This window comes from Malaclemys terrapin, chromosome 8 (assembly GCF_027887155.1).
Source record: "Malaclemys terrapin pileata isolate rMalTer1 chromosome 8, rMalTer1.hap1, whole genome shotgun sequence".
In the NCBI taxonomy this organism is placed as follows: Eukaryota; Metazoa; Chordata; order Testudines; family Emydidae; genus Malaclemys; species Malaclemys terrapin.
The window spans coordinates 62,971,369-62,992,120 of NC_071512.1; the positions used below are offsets into that span (position 1 = coordinate 62,971,369).

Sequence of the window (20,752 nt, forward strand, 5' to 3'; positions counted from 1 at the left end):
TCCCTAGCAGTCAATCCACATTGTGGAACTGCTAGTCATTTGACGACTTGGGCACTAAGAGTAGGTCTTCAGTACCGGCTGGATCGGCGGGCAGCGATCGATCCAGCAGGGATCGATTTACCATGTCTAGTCTAGACATGATAAATCGATCCCGAGTGCTCTCCCATCGACTCCTGTACTCCAGCTTGGCAAGAGGTGCAGGTAGAGTCGACGGCAGAGCAGCAGCAGTCAACTCAGGGTAGTGAAGACACCGCGGTAAGTAGATCCAAGTACATCGACTTCAGCTACGTGAAGTTATTCACGTAGCTGAAGTTGCATAACTTAGATCGACAGTGTAGACCAGGCCTAAGTCTCGTGTATGTGTGTGTATGTATGTGTCTGTGGTGTTTTTTTTTAAGAGTACAAAATTTTGAAAAATTTGGGAGGAGTGTAATTTAATTAAAATCCATGTGGTGCAGGAAGAGCTATGGTTTTTGTATCTTAAACAACAGAGACTAAAGATAATTAGTAGTTCCACTGTAGTTCTCATTACAAATAAGGAATGCATTTTTTTCCTGTACCATACAGTGTACATAATGTGTGTGGCTTCAGATCCCACAGTTCTTCATATTTATAATGTATTTATGTACACTTCAGTGCTACATTTAATGAGAGACAGTGAGCCCCTGCTCTGAAGTACTTATAATCTAAAGACAAACGCAGATACAATAAAGCTATCAAGTTAAGGTTATCTTTTTATGGAGACCTTATGGGACTTGGGATTCTGGGAAAGATTTGAAGGAAAAGAGGGCTTATTACTTGGCTTTGAGGCACAGTAACTCTCAGTACCTGAGCTGAGTAACTTCCATTATCATTAATGGTGATTAATAATTGAGACAAACCTGGGTCCTCTGCATTCAAAGGTTCCAGCCCATGTGGGTTCTATAATATATTCTTTGTATGGCTTCTTTTTGATTGGGTGAGATTGAGACTCATGGTGGCTTCTCAGGTACCCATAGCTTTGTAAAAAGGAAATGTTCACATTCTTATTTCTAAAACTATTTCATGTCCTCAAAAATAATAGAAGCCATGGCTTTACATCTTTAAAAACCAAAAGCCCTGTGGGTTTAGCAGAGCATGGTAATAAACACTGACAAACCTTTAAGCAGAACACATCAGCCTTTGACAAAGTGCAAATAATTTTTGGAAATGTAACCATCTGATAAAAATAATAACCTTCAATGTATGATGTACTGAACATTCAAGTGGAAAATAGTTTTAAGCTGCGAAAACAGTAACACTTCATAACCATCAGCAGCTAAATGTCTACTGCCCTCAGTTTTTTGCTCTGTAGTTTCTCCTTAATATTCTGCAGGTCAAGCAGCTTTCATGCCATCCTTTTAAACTTGTTATGATTCTGTCCTGTTTTTAACAAATTAAGTCTGACAGCTGACTTTTAACAATTAGATTTTATTAAAAATAAAAAAACGGATAGACTGGCATATTCATATTTTTTCTATTGTATATCCATTCATTTTATGGATGAAATCACATGTTAAATATCTAAATGAATGCATAGTGCAGCGGTTCTCAAAGTGTGTGTCGGGACCATATTTTAATGGGTTGCCACGGCTGGAGTTAGACTTGCTGGGGCTGAACATGAAGTCTGAGCCCCACCGCCTGGGGCATAAGCCCTTCAACTTTGGGCTCCTCCACCCAGGCCTGAAACCCTTGGGCTTCAGCTTTGGCCCCCTTGCCCAGGGCTCCGGTGGGCTCAGGCTTTCCCCTCCCCTCCCTCCCCCCCCCCCCCCGGCGGTCTTGTAGTAATTTTTGTTGTTGGAAGGGGGTTGCGGTGCAATGAAGTTTGAGAACCCCTGGCATAGTGAAATGCATTTGGAAGATCAATTGGCCTGGGTGAGAGCAAATCATATCTGGCACTAATGCCAGTCTTGAAAACATAGAAGAAAGCATGTTGTCTTGTGTTAAGAGTTGAATATGTAGTGTGGCATTCATTCTTGTTACCAACAGGATTAGTTTTTGTAGGGTTGCCTTTAATATGCTAACTCTTCTTTAGAAAAAGTCAGAATATAATAATTGATTATAGAAAGAGGAGTGCAGTGTGCTCAAACATGGTGACCACAGCTCTTTGATTTCATGAGACCAGGATCTTTTAAACGACAAAATTCTCCCAACTCTACAGATTTCTTGTCTATTGCTTGTATCATATTTTATATACCTGCTTTTACAATTTGAAACCTGTGTCAGCCATAGCAATGTGCACTTCTTGGAAAGACTAATAGTTCACCTATCAGTCAAACTAGCTACTATTTGATTTCCATATGGTATAAAATGTAGGGAAGGGAAAAATCATAATCTTTTCAGAGGGGAGATAATGTGGTTCTGAGCCTTGTTATATCTGGATGGCGCAACAGCAGTCTGCCTCATTACTAAATTTGTGCTAATCGAAGCACCCACAAAATACAGTTAAGTTAAAAAAGAAGTAAATTGTAGATATGTGCAGCATAGTGATTAAATATGCACACAGTAATCTCATTATTGTAAAAGCAAATAGACTGAACTCTAATGAAATTGATAAGAGCTCTTTTAAATCAAGTACAATAAACAACCAAAATTTCTGAATTGCATTTAACAAAACAAACAAACAAAAAAAAGCCCCCTTCTCTCTCTGGTGCAGTTTCCCCAGGGAGTTAATTAACACCAAAGAGTAACTGGCTGGCAGTGTTCTTGTTCTTGTGACTAGGATTGATGGCACTTAGATTCATTAAGCATTTTCTAGTAGTTTCTTACTCTTGTGTGGATACAGTGTGGACATACGGAGGTGGGGAGTAGTTCCCTCTGTACCCTAGAGGGAAAAAGAACCTTGTGTTTGGGTTGCGCAATCCTGGGATAGGAATCCTAGAAACAGTTATACCTAGAGAGAAGACATGGGTTGAGCTTTATCTAGTGAAATATTATTATATTAATTAAGATCAGTTCTAGGGAGGGGGATAGGGTATTTTTGGGCTTTTCACAGTATACAAAGTTTTTCAGAACATTATTGGAAAAGAAACTACTTATGCTTTAGAAAGTATCACCTCATTAAGCACTAAATTTTCATAACCTGTACAAAGGCAGAGTACAGAACCTATTAGGAACATAATGCAAAGTCTTGCAAAATGGGGGAACAGATGAATCCTTAACCTGAAGCTGGAACTGTGAAGCTACTCTGCAACTCCTGCTGCAGTCTGTGGGGTATAAGACAGACTTAAGGGAGAAGAATTCCTTACATGAAATATATTAGCACAGCATTTATTTTTAAATATTTCTAGTTCTCCTAATACCATGTTGGTAATAAGTTAAAAACTTTGTGTTTCATCTTTATCATCTTTATCATTTACCATTTGCTTTTTGTTCTTTTTATCTTTGTACCACATTGTCAGTATTTTGGACTTAATAGGTCTTTATTGCTAAATTTGCTAAAATTTTCAAAAGTAACTAGGAATTGTGTGTCCAACTTTTGACACCTCAAGGGAGCCTGATTTTTTTTAGAAGATGTTAGTGCCAACCCTCTGAAAATGAGGCCCCTCTAACAAATCTCATGTTGGGCACCCAAAATCATTAGTCACTTTTGAAAATCTTGGCATATAATCACTGGGTGAAATTCTAGGGCCTATGGTATGTAGGAAGTCAGATTATCATAATAGTTCCTTCTGATCTTAAAACTTAATATGCTATTAGCATTTGAGAGTAACAGGAAAACTCACTGAATTTTCCTCCATAATGAATAAATATAAGGATAATATACCAAAAAGCATTCCTCATGCTGTCCTGAATAACCTTCTTAAAAACTGGAACTAAATTATATATACAACTTTCCACAAAAATAGTGTGTGTAGTCTTTTTAGCTCTTCTATCAGAGGATCTTGCAACATTAGAAGAGTTTTTTAGTATTAAACTAACAATTACTGCGTAAGGACTTACATTCTTTTAATCTCAATTTTACTACAGTATTTTCCATGGCGGTCTTAATTAGGAAATTGCTTTCTTATGTGGGTTTGTTTCTACCTTGGATATTTCAGTGTGTTGGCTTAGTATGGGAATCAGGTTACTTGTTAACATAAGCAATTTAAAACGTGTAGATGTAAGATAATGTGTTAAAACACTTTAACCTGGCAAGATATGGTAAGTAGACTGCTGAGTTGCAGCCAAGTTTCTGTATGTCCTGGGATGGATCGTTACTCAGAAGGTGGTATCAGTTTGCTCACCGAGATGGCTTGCCTTACAGTCTCTATGCCAAATAGGACAAGTCTTATGATACACTGCTCTACAGCCAAAATGCTTCTGAAATAAATGTAGGCAAACTTTACTAATTCTGGGTCACTGAGAACGAAAATGATGCTTAAAATTGTTGATTGGCTCTAGTTTTCAAGATATGCTATTGGGTCAGTATATACGACCCTTGACTTGGGAATGGCGGAGGATAAGTGAGTTATAAAGGGAAGGGAATCTCAATTTAAACCAGAAATGACTAAAATACATCTTTGACTGGATCTATGAATAAATCTATGACTGGGTTTGGACAGTACTTGCTTTTTAGGCAAAATAATGACTGATGCAATCTGAAGCTGGTATTGCGTCATACATGATATGAATTGCAAAATGTTATTCATAGAAGTCATGGATGATGTAATCATAACGAAGCTTACATCACTCTGCTGAACACATTGCCCTATATCAGCTTTAGAAATCGTACAGCATCATGCTCTCTTATTTGTCAGTGTTTGATTTTGCAAAGGGACACATTTCTGTTTAGCCAAAGTGAGCAGAGATGCCTCGTACTTGTGTGAACTGTGCAGATAACTTCTGCTATGTTTGTGGTGGAGTGACTTTTGCATCACAAAAGCGCAGTATAACCACTATGGTTAAGAAAGTCTCTCACCTTTATTTTGGCTGCAAAATTGGAAATCAGGACAAGAGGTGGGCCCCACACATATGCTGCAACACTTGTGCACCAAATCTTCGCCAGTGGTTGAACAGGAAAAGGAAATCTATGCCTTTTGCAGTGCCGACGATTTGGAGAGAGCCAACAGATCATACCAGCAATTGTTACTTCTGCATGGTGCCTCCAGTTGGGAAAGGTGTGTCAAAGAAGAAACAGTGGACTGTGCATTATCCAAACATTCCATCAGTTATATGCCCAGTACCCCACGGAGAAGGACTGCCGGTTCCTGGTGCACCAGAATCATTCTCACTTGAGTCAGAAGAGGAAGAGGATGAAACTTCTGGTCCTGAACTAACAATGTCACAGGACCCACATTTTCTCCCATCCTCCTCCTCTGAACCACACCTCATAACACAAGGTGAACTGAATGACCTTGTCAGGGATTTGGGACTACCCAAGAGTAAGGCAGAGCTGTTGGGCTCCAGACTACAGCAGTGGAATCTCCTGGCAGGTGATGTTAGGGTTTCCATGTTCCGTGACCGTCAAAAGGATCTTGTCTCATTCTTCTTCATGGAAGGTGATCTTGTAGCCTGCAACAACGATGGTGTGATGGCAGCCCTCAACATCGTTCACGATCCAGATGAGTGGAGACTGTTCATTGAAGACAAGTCTTAAAGCTGTTTTACTGCATAATGGCAGTGTTTTGCCATCAATTCCAGTTGGTCATGCAGTCCATCTGAAGGAAACCTATGACAACATGAAACAACTTTTGAGGTACATAAACTATGACCAACATCAGTGGCAGCTTTGTGGCAATTTGAAGGTTGTTGCTCTCTTGCTTGGTCTGCAGACTGGAGACACAAAGTACTGCTGTTTTCTCTGCGAATGGGATAGTCGTGCAAGAGATTCCCACTACGTCAAGAAAGATTGGCCACTCCGACAGTCATTGGCGCCTGGGAGGAAAAGTGTTCAGCATCCACCACTTCTTGAATCAAGGAAGGTTTTGTTACCACCCTTCCACATCAAGCTGGGTCTGATGAAAAACTTTGTCAAGGCCATTGACAAAACACAAGCAGCTTTCAAGTATCTCCATGGAAAATTTCCAAGGTTAAGTGAAGCTAAGATAAAGGAAGGTGTCTTTTGTTGGTCCTCAGATTCGTGAAGTTCTTCGAGATGATGCATTTGACCATGCACTGCGTGGCAAGGAAAAGACGGCATGGAAAGCCTTCTAGTTAGTGGCAATAAATTTTCTCGGAAACAACAAGGCAGTCAACCACAGGTTTTTGGTGTAAAACCTTCTCAAGGCATACAAAAGCCTTGGTTGCAACATGTCACTAAAGATACATTTTTTGCACTCTCATCTAGATTTTTTTTTTCCACCGAACTGCAGAGGAGTGAGCGACGAGCGCGGCGAGCGATTTCACCAGGACATTGCAACAATGGAGAAACGCTATCAGGGCAAATGGAGCCCATCAATGCTTGCTATTACTATTGCTGGACAGTCTACACAATATACATAGACATAAAATGTAAAAACTTAAATATCTTAGAAACAGTAGCCAATCAGTTGTTTTAATTGTCATATTTGAATTCAGCACATCAAAATACATAATAAATAGAACATTTTATCTCTGAAGCAGACGACTTCTCAAAAATTGTAGACCAGTGTTATTGGAATGCTTTAGTTAAGGTAGCTGCAATAGTAAATAAGTTTTTAGATGTTAAGTACTATTCTTTGAGAATAAAGAACAAATCTATTATACCCGCAGTAAATTGAACTGCTTTAGCACTCCTGTAGTAGACACAGACCAGTGCTCATTCTCAAGCATACTTTTTTATTACTCCAGCTATGATTAAAAGGAGAAAAGTTGTCTTGTCTTTAAACTTAAATTATTGTATGTCACATTAAACATGTAAGAATGTGTCTTGCAGCTCCATCCATCACAAATGGTCTATCTGTCCTCGCCATGGAAGATCATGTTACCTGGCTGTACACCTGCCAGTCCCATCCCTTCCAAACAATCGAGCTGTTAAGACAAACACACTGCAATTACTATGCTCAGCATTATTTCCTCACTTCTGACTTTGACTTTCAAATTGCCAGTGAGCAGCACACAATCTTTAACAATACAAAATAAATTTAAATACTAGATTTTCTCCTTTTCTGCTTACCCTTTAAGTTTAACTCATTTTAATTTTGACTGGACATTAAGAAGGTAAGAGAACTTCATGCAGGGCATCATTTTCATGGCACAGACCACCTCTTTCTAACCCTAACCTGTCACATTTTTCTTGGCACTATAACAAGCGATATTTTTGATTCATAACTGCTTCTGAAACAGAGGCAATGCTCTTTTTGAACAGCATATCTGGCACCCTTCTACCTCTTACATCAAGGCTTAGTCCTTCATTTTGAACAGTGTATACTTAAGTTAGCCAGTGACATGCTCAACCACTGAGCTAATGTGTGACGGTGTTTTTTGTTCTATAGGATATTCAAGTAATAAACTGCTTTAAGAGCAGTGGCTAAATAGTTCTGTGCTGACCTTTTTAGACTCCTTTGCCTGCGTTTCATCAAATCCACTTTTAAAGTGATGTTAGCACATGTGAAAAGTGCTGAAATGATAACTCGGAAGATTTGCATGATCTTTTCTATCAAACATGTTCAGCACAGGTGGTAGCAATATAAACTTCCCCACCAATGCCCTCTCCCTGACTTGAGGGGCTAACTTCAGAAGTGAGATGCTGGTCTTTGTTTCTCTGCTGAGACTACCACCACGGTGCCCATAATCAAAAACTGAATTGCTATCAGAACTGACACTACTTGTGATCCCGTATAGTATAAACTGGAGAGAGATTTGTAGGACAGCTATCTGATAGTATTCTTTCTGTCATTACAGGCTACAGTGTCTTCTTTACCACATGTAAATGTTTTCCTATGTTTAACTGAAAGCCTTGCTGTTGGACTTAGTGTGGGCATCACTCTTCCACCCACACCTGTAATTTTGCTTCATGTTTAAGTACAGTTGTTTTTACACAATAAATTAATGTGTTCAGATTGCCTACTTGCCACTTCTTTTGAACAGTACATTTATGAAATAGAGGTGGGGGTCTCCAGTTTCTAAACTTGAGGCTGCTTTTGCAGGTACTAAGCAAATTTGTTGTTACCAGAACCAGTTTGTCAATGAAGTTTTACTATAAATGTATTTCTTGTCTTGTCATGGGGATTTTAAGAGCTTGCTGCTGTCTTGTAGATGTGTAATAGCATTTTCTACCAAAATTCTAAATTTTAATTATACTCCGTGCCCAGATTTGTTTCTTTTGTGCTTAGAATTAAATTTCTATTTAGAAATAGAAGCCTACAATCAAAAAATGAATGTCATTAATAATAGAGAATAAATATGCAAGGCATCCACAGATTTTGATTTGAAGAAATACATGTCTTCATGTTTTTCCAGCCTCGTGTGGGTGAGCTGGGTGATGTGATATATGTCTGAGTATTAGAAGACTATAAAATTAATATTTGCAAATAAAACTTCAGTTACTATTCTCAGGTTGGTATTGAGAGGCTGTTAAACGGAAGCTCATGCTGAGTTCCAATTGTGAAATTATTGAACTATTTGATAAGTGATTGATAGGCTAGGGGATTTATAAACAGTCTCTTTATATCTGATGTATTTTATACAATTCAGTTATTTTGTTAATGTAGTTTAGAAACCGCTGCATGGAGCCCTTTGTTTTTGATTTGACTTCTAGTGAAGAGGGATGTGTTAACTTCTTGTTTGGAGTGAAATTTGGTGTCTGACTTCATTAGCATAGTGGTTCTTAAAACAGATTAGTGGACCACTTCCAGATAGTGCAAAGAGCTGCTGTCCTCAGTAATGAGACATGTACCACTGAAATGGGGAGTGGTATACAGTCTTCATTTTAGGTATAGATGAATCAGCCTTCAACCAGAGCTCCTTTGTGTTCCTAGCAGTGCTCCCTTGTGCTGCTTTTGCCTGTTTGGGTTCCTTCCAGGAACTAAGCTAAGTCTTTTTTTTGTCAGCTATTATTCTGATGTAAATTCAACCATGATCAGATTTACTGAGGGCTCAACACTGGATGAATAGCCAACAAAAGGGACACAAACAAACTGCAGAATGACCTGGAATGGTTAGGACAGTGGGGCTTGTAAGCAATGAGGGAAAATTTTGGGTATTAAAAATGTAAAATCTACCAGGCGAGTGGAAATAAAGAGCATGTATACAAATTGTAGTGGTGGAATGTAATCAGACTGAACAACTCTCTTCAATATACTTATTACTGGCTTATTTTCAATTTGGGGCCTAGCCCTTTTAAATGGAGCCAGGCATGGTGTTTGCTGTAAAGTGAGGCTGGGAGGGAAGGTGGTCCGAGATTTCTGAAGCGGTCCACAGTATAAATTTTTTTTTGACACATGCTGGGTTATTGAACCATCTGAAATTACTGTTAGGCTACAACATGGGAATTGCTATACCATAACAGACAACAATCTAGCTAGTTAGATTTCTTATATCAGTAGTGGTGGGTGAAAAATGAGATCCACTTCAATTTAGGCATAAACAGTTTATTTTAGCCTATATTTTGTACATTTTAATACAATACTATTATCACCTATGAATGACATATACATGCAAAAACAGATAAGGCAAGAAAGATAACCAATCAAGTTCTGTCGCCTAGGGATAGAGCAGCTTCTTTCAAATCTCTGGTCTGTTTTTCCCTGTTTTCTACACACTCTTGTTGTCAATCACATATCTTTTATCCCTGGTTCTGTAGCTTTGTGCAGTATCTATTTCCCAAGTTACCTCATCTGTGTACCTATCTAAATAAAACATTCCAATGCATGGAGGGGATGGAATGATGAGACTGCCTGCAATGGCATGTAGCTGATCTGTAACTGCTAGCACCAAATATCGCCAATGGCCAGTAATGGGACACTAGATGAGGAGGGCCCTCAGTTACTACAGCAAATTCTTTCCCAGATGTGTGTCTGGTGGGTCGTGCCCACATGGTCAGAGTCTTACTGATCGCCATATTTGGGGTCAGGAAGGAATTTCCTCCCAGATCACATTGGCAGAGACCCTGGGTTTTTTTTGCCTTCCTCTGGGTCATGGGGCACAGGTTTAAACTAGTGTAGAGTGTGAATTCTCTGTAATTTGAAGTCTTTAAATCATGCTTTAAGGACTTCAGTAACTCAGCCAGAGTTTATGGATCTATTACAGGAAGCATGGGCGGGGTTCTGTGGTCTCCAATGTGCAGGAGATCAGACTAGATGGTCATGATGGTCCCTTCTGACCTTAAAGTCAGAGTCTATTAATCACAGTAACTAAGACATTTTTGCTTATCCTGCTAAAACTTACTTTTATCTGTCTGCTTCTGTCATCTATTCTTTACAATCCTCCCCACAGCTCTGTCCAGTTTTTGCCTTATTCTCCTTACTGATCTGTTTTTATGACCTTGGGGTTTTTCTTGTTGGGGGAGAGGCGGTACACCTGGAGCTTGACGCTCTGCTTTACTCTGTTGTTACACAGACCAAGGTTTTTACAAATAAGAGAGAGAAACCAGGTTTCATGGTTTACACAATCCTGAAGCTGTTTCAGTGAAGTTCTGAAATGCTGCATCAACAGAGACATACAAATTGCAACATTCCTTGATATTTTTTTATATTGTATATAATATTGATTTCTCTAGTTAGTATGTATATTTGATTAACAATTTGTTACAGTTTTCTAACCGAGATTACTGCAACATACTCCAGAGGAAGTTGTAATTCCCTTGTCTCCACAATGCATTCAGTGAGGAGTGGTGGGAAAAACTTCATCCTAATCTTACTGAAAATCAGTTTATGCCCTGAAGAATAAGGATTGATTAGTCATTAACACTTTTATGCTATTAGTGTAACCGCAGTTTATTCAAATAAATATGTAATCTTTAACACATTTCTTTGTTTATGGTGGTTTTAGTAGTGTGTGTGTGTGTGTGTGTGTGTTTATAAAACTAATTTTATCTACCTACACATCTAGGGTGTGTAGAATGTGGTTCATGAGACTGTATGTTAGGAGTGCTGCTTTTAGTTGCATAATTGGGGCTTCTGCGTCTGTTAGAATCTGCGTTTAAAATTGACTACTTGTATTGTATTAAAGGTGAATATGCTTGAGTGAATTTATATTCCTTATTTTGCTATTGTACTAAAATCCCAGTTTTTAAAATTCTCTATCAGGCTTCCTTTGAGTATTCTGTATATGTTGAGTTGTAAAACTAACATGCATGTCAGGGTATCAAAACCAAATTTAAGGGCCAAATAGTGCAATCACAACCCTTATTCTGAGTTCATATTCTGAGCCACTGTCCCATCTTAATCTAGCCCAGATGAGTTCTGAGGATGTGTATTTAGAGCAGCACCAGCAGCATATAGAGCAGATGCAATATTGGAAAGAGATCAGAGAAAGGAAGACCAGTCAAACTGGATATACAAGCATGGGTAGAGGAGTGTTGTCCATGTAGCAGTAAAGTATTCTGAACTGCTTATAGGAAAACTGGTTACAGGGAAAACAAACAAGCAAAAGTAGTCATCTGCCCGAAGCAGAACAGTGTGTGAGCGCTCCATGATTACTATCCATGTTTTTAACCAGTGTTAAACATAAAGAGAGCATTCCTGGCCCCCATTGAAGTTTATGGCTAAACTCCCCGGAACCACAGTGAGACCATAGGCCATATTTAGAGCTAACCAAGATAGTGACTGTGATTAATGTAGTTAAGTTAGTGTGTGTACAGGACTTAAAATACTGCACCAGCAATAAGGCATTTTTCCTCCCAAAAGTAGCTGGAAAGGCATTTCCCCTATCCTGCCAGTTTAAACATGGGCTTTATTCTGATACTTGCATGTGGAATGACTTACAAGAGGCTCTTTTACTTTACAGAGACGGAAGGCTTCAAAATTGACACTATGGGAACCTACCATGGAATGACTTTGAAGTCTGTAACGGTAAGTTAAAAAGCATTTCTGAAATGTTGTATGCCTCAGTGACCGCATATATAAATGGTTCAGGTTTACTTTGCCTGTGCCTCTCAACAAGATTGTCTGTTTGTTTGTTGGAAGCATTAATGAGAAGTCAATGTCTGATTTTAAAACCTAGGGAATGCACTGGCTGTGTATAAATTGAAGAGCTCTTTTTTTTAAGATGTTTGTATCCCTGGGTAGGGGCTAATACTTTGCCTACATTAGAAAGGGTTTGCCAGTATAGCTATACCGGCAAACTCTCCTACTGGAGATGCAGATGATATCATCAGTAATTCTTTTGCCAGTATTGCTTATAGTGCTCCTTCTAATGATAGGAATTATACCAGCAAAAGGTCTTTTTTTGTCGGTCTAACTGTGTCTGCCCTAAGGCTTTTGCTAGCATAGCTACGTTGGTTAGCGGTGTAACATGTCTGCAAAACTTTGAACTGTGGACTTGGAATATTGCCTCATATCCAACTTTCTGTTTGGATTTAATTTAGTGATGGTAGAGTTTGTTGACCTCTGCAGTACTTGTCTAAGCTTTTTCCTCCATCTAACCTGGTGAGATTGATGACCATATGTACCAAATGACCTGATTTATCTTTTAATGTGGATTGCTATATGTACAGATGAGAAAGCAGAGACCCTCAACCAGACTTTTATTTCATGTTTGTCTTAAATTGTCTGCTTATATGGAAGTTGGTTGAACAGTCTCAAACAAATGCTGTTTTGATCTGCTTATAAGTAGGATAGATGCTACAAAACTAACAGAAAAGCCTTATTAAGACTTTTGCCATTGGTGTACCTATATACATCTGATGAATAGAAAGCCCTAAACGTTCTTCTAAATCTGTGCACCTATGCCTACTGTGCACTCCTAATTTGAACCTAAAATAATGCCTAGAATGTAAATGTTTCGAAACTAATTGGTTCTTATTTGAACTTTTCCCTTTGTCTAATAAAAACTGTTTTGCCGTTGTCGTCGTCCTCCAGTCTGAAAACACTGGCATCCAGTTCATCTTTTAATATTTAATTTTAAGTAATGAATCCATTTGGTGCCAAAAGTCTGCCTTTTAGATTAATTCAAAATGCACTGGTGTGTAGAATTAAGGGGGATGGGGGGTGGGAAATGTGGCTGCTTGAATCAAAGGCCTTGTGTTACAGTGGTGCTTGTTAGGCTAGCTCCAGTGAAGGGTCTAGCAGCACTAGGTTACTAAACACAGATTTTCAGGGTGTAATGTCTGTTTCAAATCGTCATGTTGTGACTTGGCAAACAGGTTGCCTGCTTGTTGTCCTGTGGGGGAAAAAGAGTTTCTATTATGTTGTTCAAAGCTTTAGCTAAACTAGGCTTAATTAAAATTAAAACAAAATCTTAAAGTGCAATTAGTCAGGAAAGTGACTTTAGAAATAGCTTTGCATGGCTTCAAATCAAAGTCCTGCATCCAAAAGTTTTTCCCCCCCGATAACCCCACTTTACAAATTCAACACAGGATCTATAGTTTTAAGATACTTTGAACTGAAGTCTTGAATACAAGTTGCTAAATTGGATTCCTTTGTTCCCCCCCCCCCCCTACAAGCTCTTCCATTTAAGAAAAAAGTTTCACAGTTTAAAAAAAAAAGACTAATAATGAAACTAAAACTGGTTCTTTACTTAATATGATCTAGAACCTTTTGGAATAATAATAATAATCCAGTTTCTTAAGTTATGGGACTACACATATGATCTTTATAGTGCCATGAGAAGCAATAAAATCTCCTCTGCCATTTTAGAATTACTCCATCTAAGAATCAAGTTCTGTTACTTTGAGAATCTTATTTTCCACCAGACTTTTCATTAGTTTTAAAGCTGAATCTGAGAGTTGTGGTGGAATCTTGGCTTTGTGTTATGGACGTGGAGGAAATAATTGTTACTTAAGTGGTGCAGAAATATTACTATATGCATCTCTCTCCAAGTTTGATTTCACTTAATGAGTGACATGGTTTGAAGGAGATTGTATAGTCAGACAACCACCAATCTGTACCATGGTATCAAGTTTGTGACTTCTTTTGAGTTTCACACTTTCTTTTCAGTCCTGTTTCTTCTATTTTTCACACAGTACTGGAAGAAATCAGACTGTCAGGGAATTGAAACATATTCTGCACATTTAAAAAAGAAAGTAATGCAGTATTTTGCTCCCAACAAGTTGAATGGAAAAAAATAATAAATATGCATTAGAATACTTGGTCAGTCCTCACTTCTGGGAAAAATGCTGAAATCTAATGTAAAGCATTCTGCGGCAAGGTAGATGCTTCTCTTACTGCTCTTCACTCATAGCATCCTTGATTTATTTCTATTCTGGCTTCTACATAATTTTGTTTTTGGAATGGAGAAGATCACTGACTACCTTGGGGAAGATTGTTCCTCCAGTTGATTCTCTGAGCACAACTGGATGTTGAACACTGTTGTGACTACATGATCTAACCTTGATTTATCAAGTGCTAAATTGGTGAGTTGGGCACATTCCTGATGGTTTTGTTCTTCAATCCTTGACTTGTGTGGTGCAAATGCATCCAAATACAATTTCCTCAGTTCCTTCTCTTCAGTGATTCTCAAACTTTTTTGTTTTATGAACCACTTTGTGATACCAGCACTTCCTTTTTCTATCCCCTGTGGTATTAGTTCCCAGCAATTTTCATCTCACAGCCATCTGTAAAGGACTTGACAGATCTCTGGTTGTGTCTGGGCCATAATGTGGAACCCAGCTATCTGTAGTAATCGGCCCACCTCTGACATTTTAAAAATGCAGCTTAAAATCCTACCTTTTCTGTGCAGCTTGTGATCCATACACAGTTGTCCAGTTTTCTCATAGGCTTCTTACTACTATGAACTTTGAGTTTCTCTTAGTTTGTGCCTCCCACCTGCTCTCATCTTCCTGTTGTAAGTGCTTTGCATTGATTTATATGAAACTCTCAAAACTATCGAGTCTGAATATATTGAAACTGCTCTCTGGATTGTAACTGATATTTGAGAGACTCTGGATGCTTGCATTTTTCTACAAAAATAAACTACATTTTTATTGCTGCTTTGTAAGTGGTGTTGGAAGCTCAATTAGAATTCAAAACTTGTAACAAAATAGATTGTGAATAGTGGGCTTTTTTGAAGTAATGTCAGCTAAAATCTGTGCTGCTGGCTGTTCTTTGCTGTAGTAGGGAAGTTGGCAAGAACTGACTTTCTGTAATGAATTTTTATTGCTAAACCATGAAGTTCATTATTTCTGTTGGTGAATTGATTACAGTAACAGAACTTCTTCAGGAGTGATCCTTTCTCTTACCTGCCCCATCTCCCCCATTTTTCTGGGATGGTTAAAATAGATGAATCAATGAACTACTGGTATTAACATTATAATATTTAGTTACCCAGCAGTTTATACTGCAAACTGGACAGCACCTTCATTGTGTCTTAGAAACACATGACCTTCCATCCTGCCTATAGGTTTCACTGCAAACCATAATCTCATGTACTGGTTTTATTATTATTATTTTATTTTCATTTTAAAATGGGAAATGCTCACTGTCAAGGTAATTTAGGGTAGGGTCAGTGGAAACATAAATATGGAAGATGATCATATTGGCAGTCCTACTCCTATCTCATGTGTACAGCGTTGGATGATAGCTGGCATTTGTTCTCCCAGTGAATGCTGAGGAAGAATTTCCCACATTTTTAACCTTGTACTATTAAGAGTACAAACATATTTGTTTAAAATGGACACAAAATATACCTGATGCTTTTTTTATTCTGACCTTGTTAAAGGAAGGATGCTCAGCTGAAAGCCAAGCTAGTGCCATCTAGTGAAAACCTAAACAATAGTTTGACCTTTACGTTGCATTAGACATAATGAAACTGAATTCTGGACTAATAGTATTGCTGTAACTAGAAAACATGAAGCCCTTAGCTGTCATCACAGCTTGACATGGTTGTAAAGGTCAGCACAAAAGAGCTGTCCAATGACTCATCTTGGAATATTGGCGTAATGAGAAGTTGCTTGTGATTTGCATGTACAATAAAGCTGGCTTTTGCTTTCCCTTGGTGAGGACGCGCTCTGTATTGACCATATGTACATACAAAGAACAGTTACTTCTCCGGGACAAAGTCAGTGTTACCTAAGTTTTTACCTATAGCTGACTTATGTGCCACTTTATTTTTCTCCTCCTGTGTCCTGGTTTTTCTCCTTCCCTTCACATAAGTGTATTGGTAAATTGTATAATCCTCTATCAAATAATAATCTCCTCTTTCAAATGTAGCAGTCCCATTAACTGGAGTGGCAAGGGTCTAAACTGGGTCTCCTTATCAGTACTACCATCTGAGACTGGGTAGGCAAACTTTGGCCCAAGGGCCACATCTTGGTATGAAAATTTTATGGTGGGCTATGAATGCTCACAAAATTAGGCTTGGGGTGCAGGAGGGGTGCGGACTCTGGCTGGGGATGTGGGTTCTGGGATGGGGCCAGAAATGAGGCTCCGGCATGAGGCTGGGGGCGAGGGATTTGGGGTGTATGAGGGTGCTCCAGGCTGTGACCAAGGGGTTCAGCAGGTAGGAGGGCGATCAGGGCTGGGGCAGGGGGTTGTGGCATGGGGGCGGTGAGGCTGCAGAGCCCCAAACCCCACTCCCCAACAGGAGCTCGAGGGTTGGTTTAAACCAGATGGAGGGTCGGATGTTGCCCTGGGCCATAGTTTGACCACCCCTGATCTGAGACATGGTTTTCAATTTTTCCTATTGGGATCCAGGAAGTGGGCTTCGCCTACCCACTGCTAAAGGATTCCCCCCCCCCCCCCCCCGCCTAAGCGGGGGGGGGTCCACAGGACCTGGAGACCAAAAAATGACGGGGGACAACTAATAAAAGAACAGGGGACAGGAGTGAGGTCAAAGGGTCAAACGAAGCGATTTTTCTATAGGTAGATTAGACCTGCATGTTTATTTTCATAGTGGATGTAACATGGTATTTTTTGCCTTTCCCAGATTTTAGGGAGCTGTGGCTTAATACTTCCGTTTTTCTTTGGAAATCACAGTCTGTGAAGCATGGATAATCTGTTTGTTATTTTGACTGCTGGTGTTGGAGGCTGTCACTGAAGGTCATATTCAGCTACAACCATTGTTAACACTCCTCTCCCTTGGGAACCTCTGCCAGAAGGCATGGATTTGTCCACATCATATTTGTCTACATGTCCTTGATGTGAGACACTTGGTCAGCTTGTCCCACTCCGGCGCTCCAGCCGGGGCACTGGGTCAGCAGGGGGGATTGTCAGATTGTTCACACGCCAGAATATAAAATGGTAATATAAAATGGTATGGACCCGCTTGGCTTCTACGTGCTCCAATGGCCCCCTCCAGCACTCCAGTGGGAGCCACTGGGGTGGTGCCTGTGGATGGGGCAATGTGCAGAGCCACCTGGCCGTGCTTCCGTGTAGGAGCCAGAGAAGGGACATGCCACTGTTTCCGGGACACACTTGAGGTAAGCAGCACTCGAAGCCTGCACCCCTGAGCCTCTCCCCATGCCCCAACCCCCTGCACCAGCCCTGACCCCCCTGTTGCTCTCCAAACCCCATCGATCCCAGCCTGAAGCACCCTCCTGCACCCGAAACCTCTTATCCCCAGCCCCACCCCATAGCTTGCATCCCCAATCAGAGCTCACACCCTCTCCCGCACACCAACCCCAATTTTGTGAGCATTCATGGCCTGCTATACAATTTCTATTCCCCGATGTGGCCCTCAGGCCAAAAAGTTTGCCTACCCCTGATTTATAGAAAAATATTACAATATATTACTTTTTGTGAATTGATTGTTCACACGCCAGAATATAAAAATGGTCTGCTATAGTTTTCTGGTAAGTTTTCTCTTCTGAGTTATATAGAAGCAGTTAGTTTAGGTGTACATTTGAAAGGTAACATTGTCCAGTAGATAGGCAAATGTACAATCCCCAGCTTCACCCAATGCCCTGTCCTGTAACCTTGAGCAGGACCCTATTTGCCCTCCTACTCTTTATCTGACTTTTCTATTTAGACTGTACACTCTTCGGGGCAGAGCCTGTCTTGTACATTTTTGTGCTAGGCATTTCATCCAAGTCAGAAGTAGTGCCAAAAGAACTTTGTACCTTTTCTATTCTCCGCTTTGGAGTTAAGTCATCTGGTGCATAAAACTGTATATAAAGAAATTGAAGAAAAAGAATTTTCACTAGGCTGTTTTCATTTTTAAAAAGATACCCAAAACCTATACTATGGGCCTGACCTATATAACCGTGCCCTTTTAAATCATTCAGCCACCTCAGTGATTGTTTTTTTTTCCTGTTTCTCTGGTTAAACTTGACTAACGCCGGACAAAAAATGCTACAGTTACAAAACACACTAGGTAATTTACAGAACACAGTTCACCACACACAAGAGAGACTGGACTGAGGTTACACTTGTACAGAGAATAATGAACAGTTCGTTATGTAAAAATCGCAAGCCAACTGTGCTTAATTTCAGTGAGAAGACAGCGAAACATCTATTGTTTAATGGCCCATTCTTTCAGTCTCCCTCCCCATCATCGCAACCCATTCTATAATATAAAAATCTTGTGTAACCCACATGCAAATAGTTTTGTAAGTGGCTATTCCTTTTCTAGTGTTAAACACTAACTTCAGTGGCAGATTTAGAGTTAGTCAGGCCCTGTGTGCCGCTTCATTTTCAGAGGCCTCCACTTGGGACCCAGCCAAGACTCGGGGGCAGGTTGTCAGATATTTGTCCTGTATTTTGAAGGGCCCCCTGTCACTGGGGGCCCCGTGCCACCGCACGTTTGTTTCATGGTCAATCTGCTCCTGACTAACTTTAAAAGAAATCTGAGGATGCTACAATTTACTCATTTATTTGAAACAGGTAAAAATAATATTATACCAAACACTTTTACACCACTACAGTCCTAAATCCTACTGATGGCAATACTTCAATTCAGACATGCATTTAATCTCGGTTTTGGTACCGAGATACATTGTGTTCTCTTATTTCCTCTGAATACGTCCTTTTAATTAATTGACCAGCATCTCATGATTTACTCAATAGGTGTACCTCAGTTATCCAAATCTTCTATGCAAAGTCTCTGTGTGCACATAATGTTGCACCTCTTCCCCAACCTCAGTGACCCCCTCACATGCCAGCTTTAGGGAATCCAGTAGCTCCTCTCTTGACCTTTTTTAGCCCATCACATAATAATCCATGGGGAGACATTGCGATGCCCTACTTATTGGATCTTCAGATAACCTTTGTTAACTGGATTTTGTATAATTGAGATTCTACTATACGACAAAGTTGAGGATTTTTTATTTTTTATTTTATTTATTTATTTTGGCGGGAGGGGCAACAAAATCCTTTGATTATGTAAACTTTAACTTAGTCAAGTCTCAGTTCTTGAACATCAAACTGAAACTGATCTAAAAATGCTTCCGAATGTAGTGGAGTTTAGCCAATATTCAGATTCTTCCAGAATAACTGTCAGATGTGTGGTTTACCTACCAGTACATGTTTATCCTAAAGTGATTTCCCCCCCCCCCCCAACCCCCCCGCCGTATAGACTGTATAATGTACTAACTTCATTTTGAAAACATTACCTGTGGACCAAAATCTCTATTTGGGTAACTTTAGTCTTTGACAGATAGTCAAACAAATATCACAACTGGACTTTCAAATATCACTAACTGCCAAAAAATCTTTACAAATATAGATGGGGGCAGAGGGAAGGAGGGATAGCTCAGTGGTTTGAGCATTGGCCTGCTAAACCCAGGGTTGAGAGTTCATTCCTTGAGGGGGCCACTTAGGAATCTGGGGCAAAAAGCAGTACTTGGTCCTGCTAGTGAAGGCAGGGGGGCTGGACTCGATGACCCTTCGGGGTCCCTTCCAGTTCTATGAGATAGATATATCTCCGTAGGTATAGCTCCATATCTTTTGCACCAACTATTGTAATCTGGAAAATTGGATGCTAGCCTGTCAGCACTGGAAAAATAATTTTTAAAAGAGATCATTTAGAAGCTTTAAAAAGGCTTCCTTCCTACAAACTAGGATTTCTTAATAAGTGTAGAACATACACCTTTACCCCGAAATAACGTGACCGATATAACACGAATTCGGATATAATGCAGTAAAGCAGCGCTCTGGGGGGGGCGGGGCTACGTGCTCCGGCAGATCAAAGCAAATTTAATATAACACGGTTTCACCTATAACACGGTAAGATTTGTTTGGCTCCCGAGGACAGTGTTATATTGGGGTAGAGGTGTATATATTTGTCTACACTGCAGAGGTTTGCTATTAGCAAAATATTCATAGATTGATAGATTCTAGGACTGGAAGGGACCTCGAGAGGTCATCGAGTCCAGTCCCCTGCCCTCATGGCAGGACCAAATACTGTCTAGACCATCCCTGATAGACATCTAACCAACTCTTAAATATCTCCAGAGATGGAGATTCCACAACCTCCCTAGGCAATTTATTCCAGTGTTTAACCACCCTGACAGTTAGGAACTTTTTCCTAATGTCCAACCTAGACCTCCCTTGCTGCAGTTTAAGCCCATTGCTTCTTATTCTATCCTTAAAGGCTAAGGTGAACAAGTTTTCTCCCTCCTCCTTATGACACCCTTTTAGATACCTGAAAACTGCTATCATGTCCCCACTCAGTCTTCTCTTTTCCAAACTAAACAAACCCAATTCTTTCAGCCTTCCTTCATAGGTCATTTTCTCAAGACCTTTAATCATTCTTGTTGCTCTTCTCTGGACCCTTTCCAATTTCTCCACATCTTTCTTGA

General features: G+C 39.8%; 1 protein-coding gene across 1 annotated transcript in view; it reads left to right on the top strand.

The window, feature by feature from the left end:
* The window catches only part of CDC73 (cell division cycle 73), a 179,638-nt gene that overhangs the window by 39,418 nt on the left and 119,468 nt on the right, over nucleotides 1–20,752 (top strand). Inside the window, exon 10 of the mRNA XM_054038323.1 lies at nucleotides 11,866–11,930. Coding sequence (XP_053894298.1) covers nucleotides 11,866–11,930 — 65 coding nt within the window. The remainder of the gene's footprint in view (nucleotides 1–11,865; nucleotides 11,931–20,752) is intronic.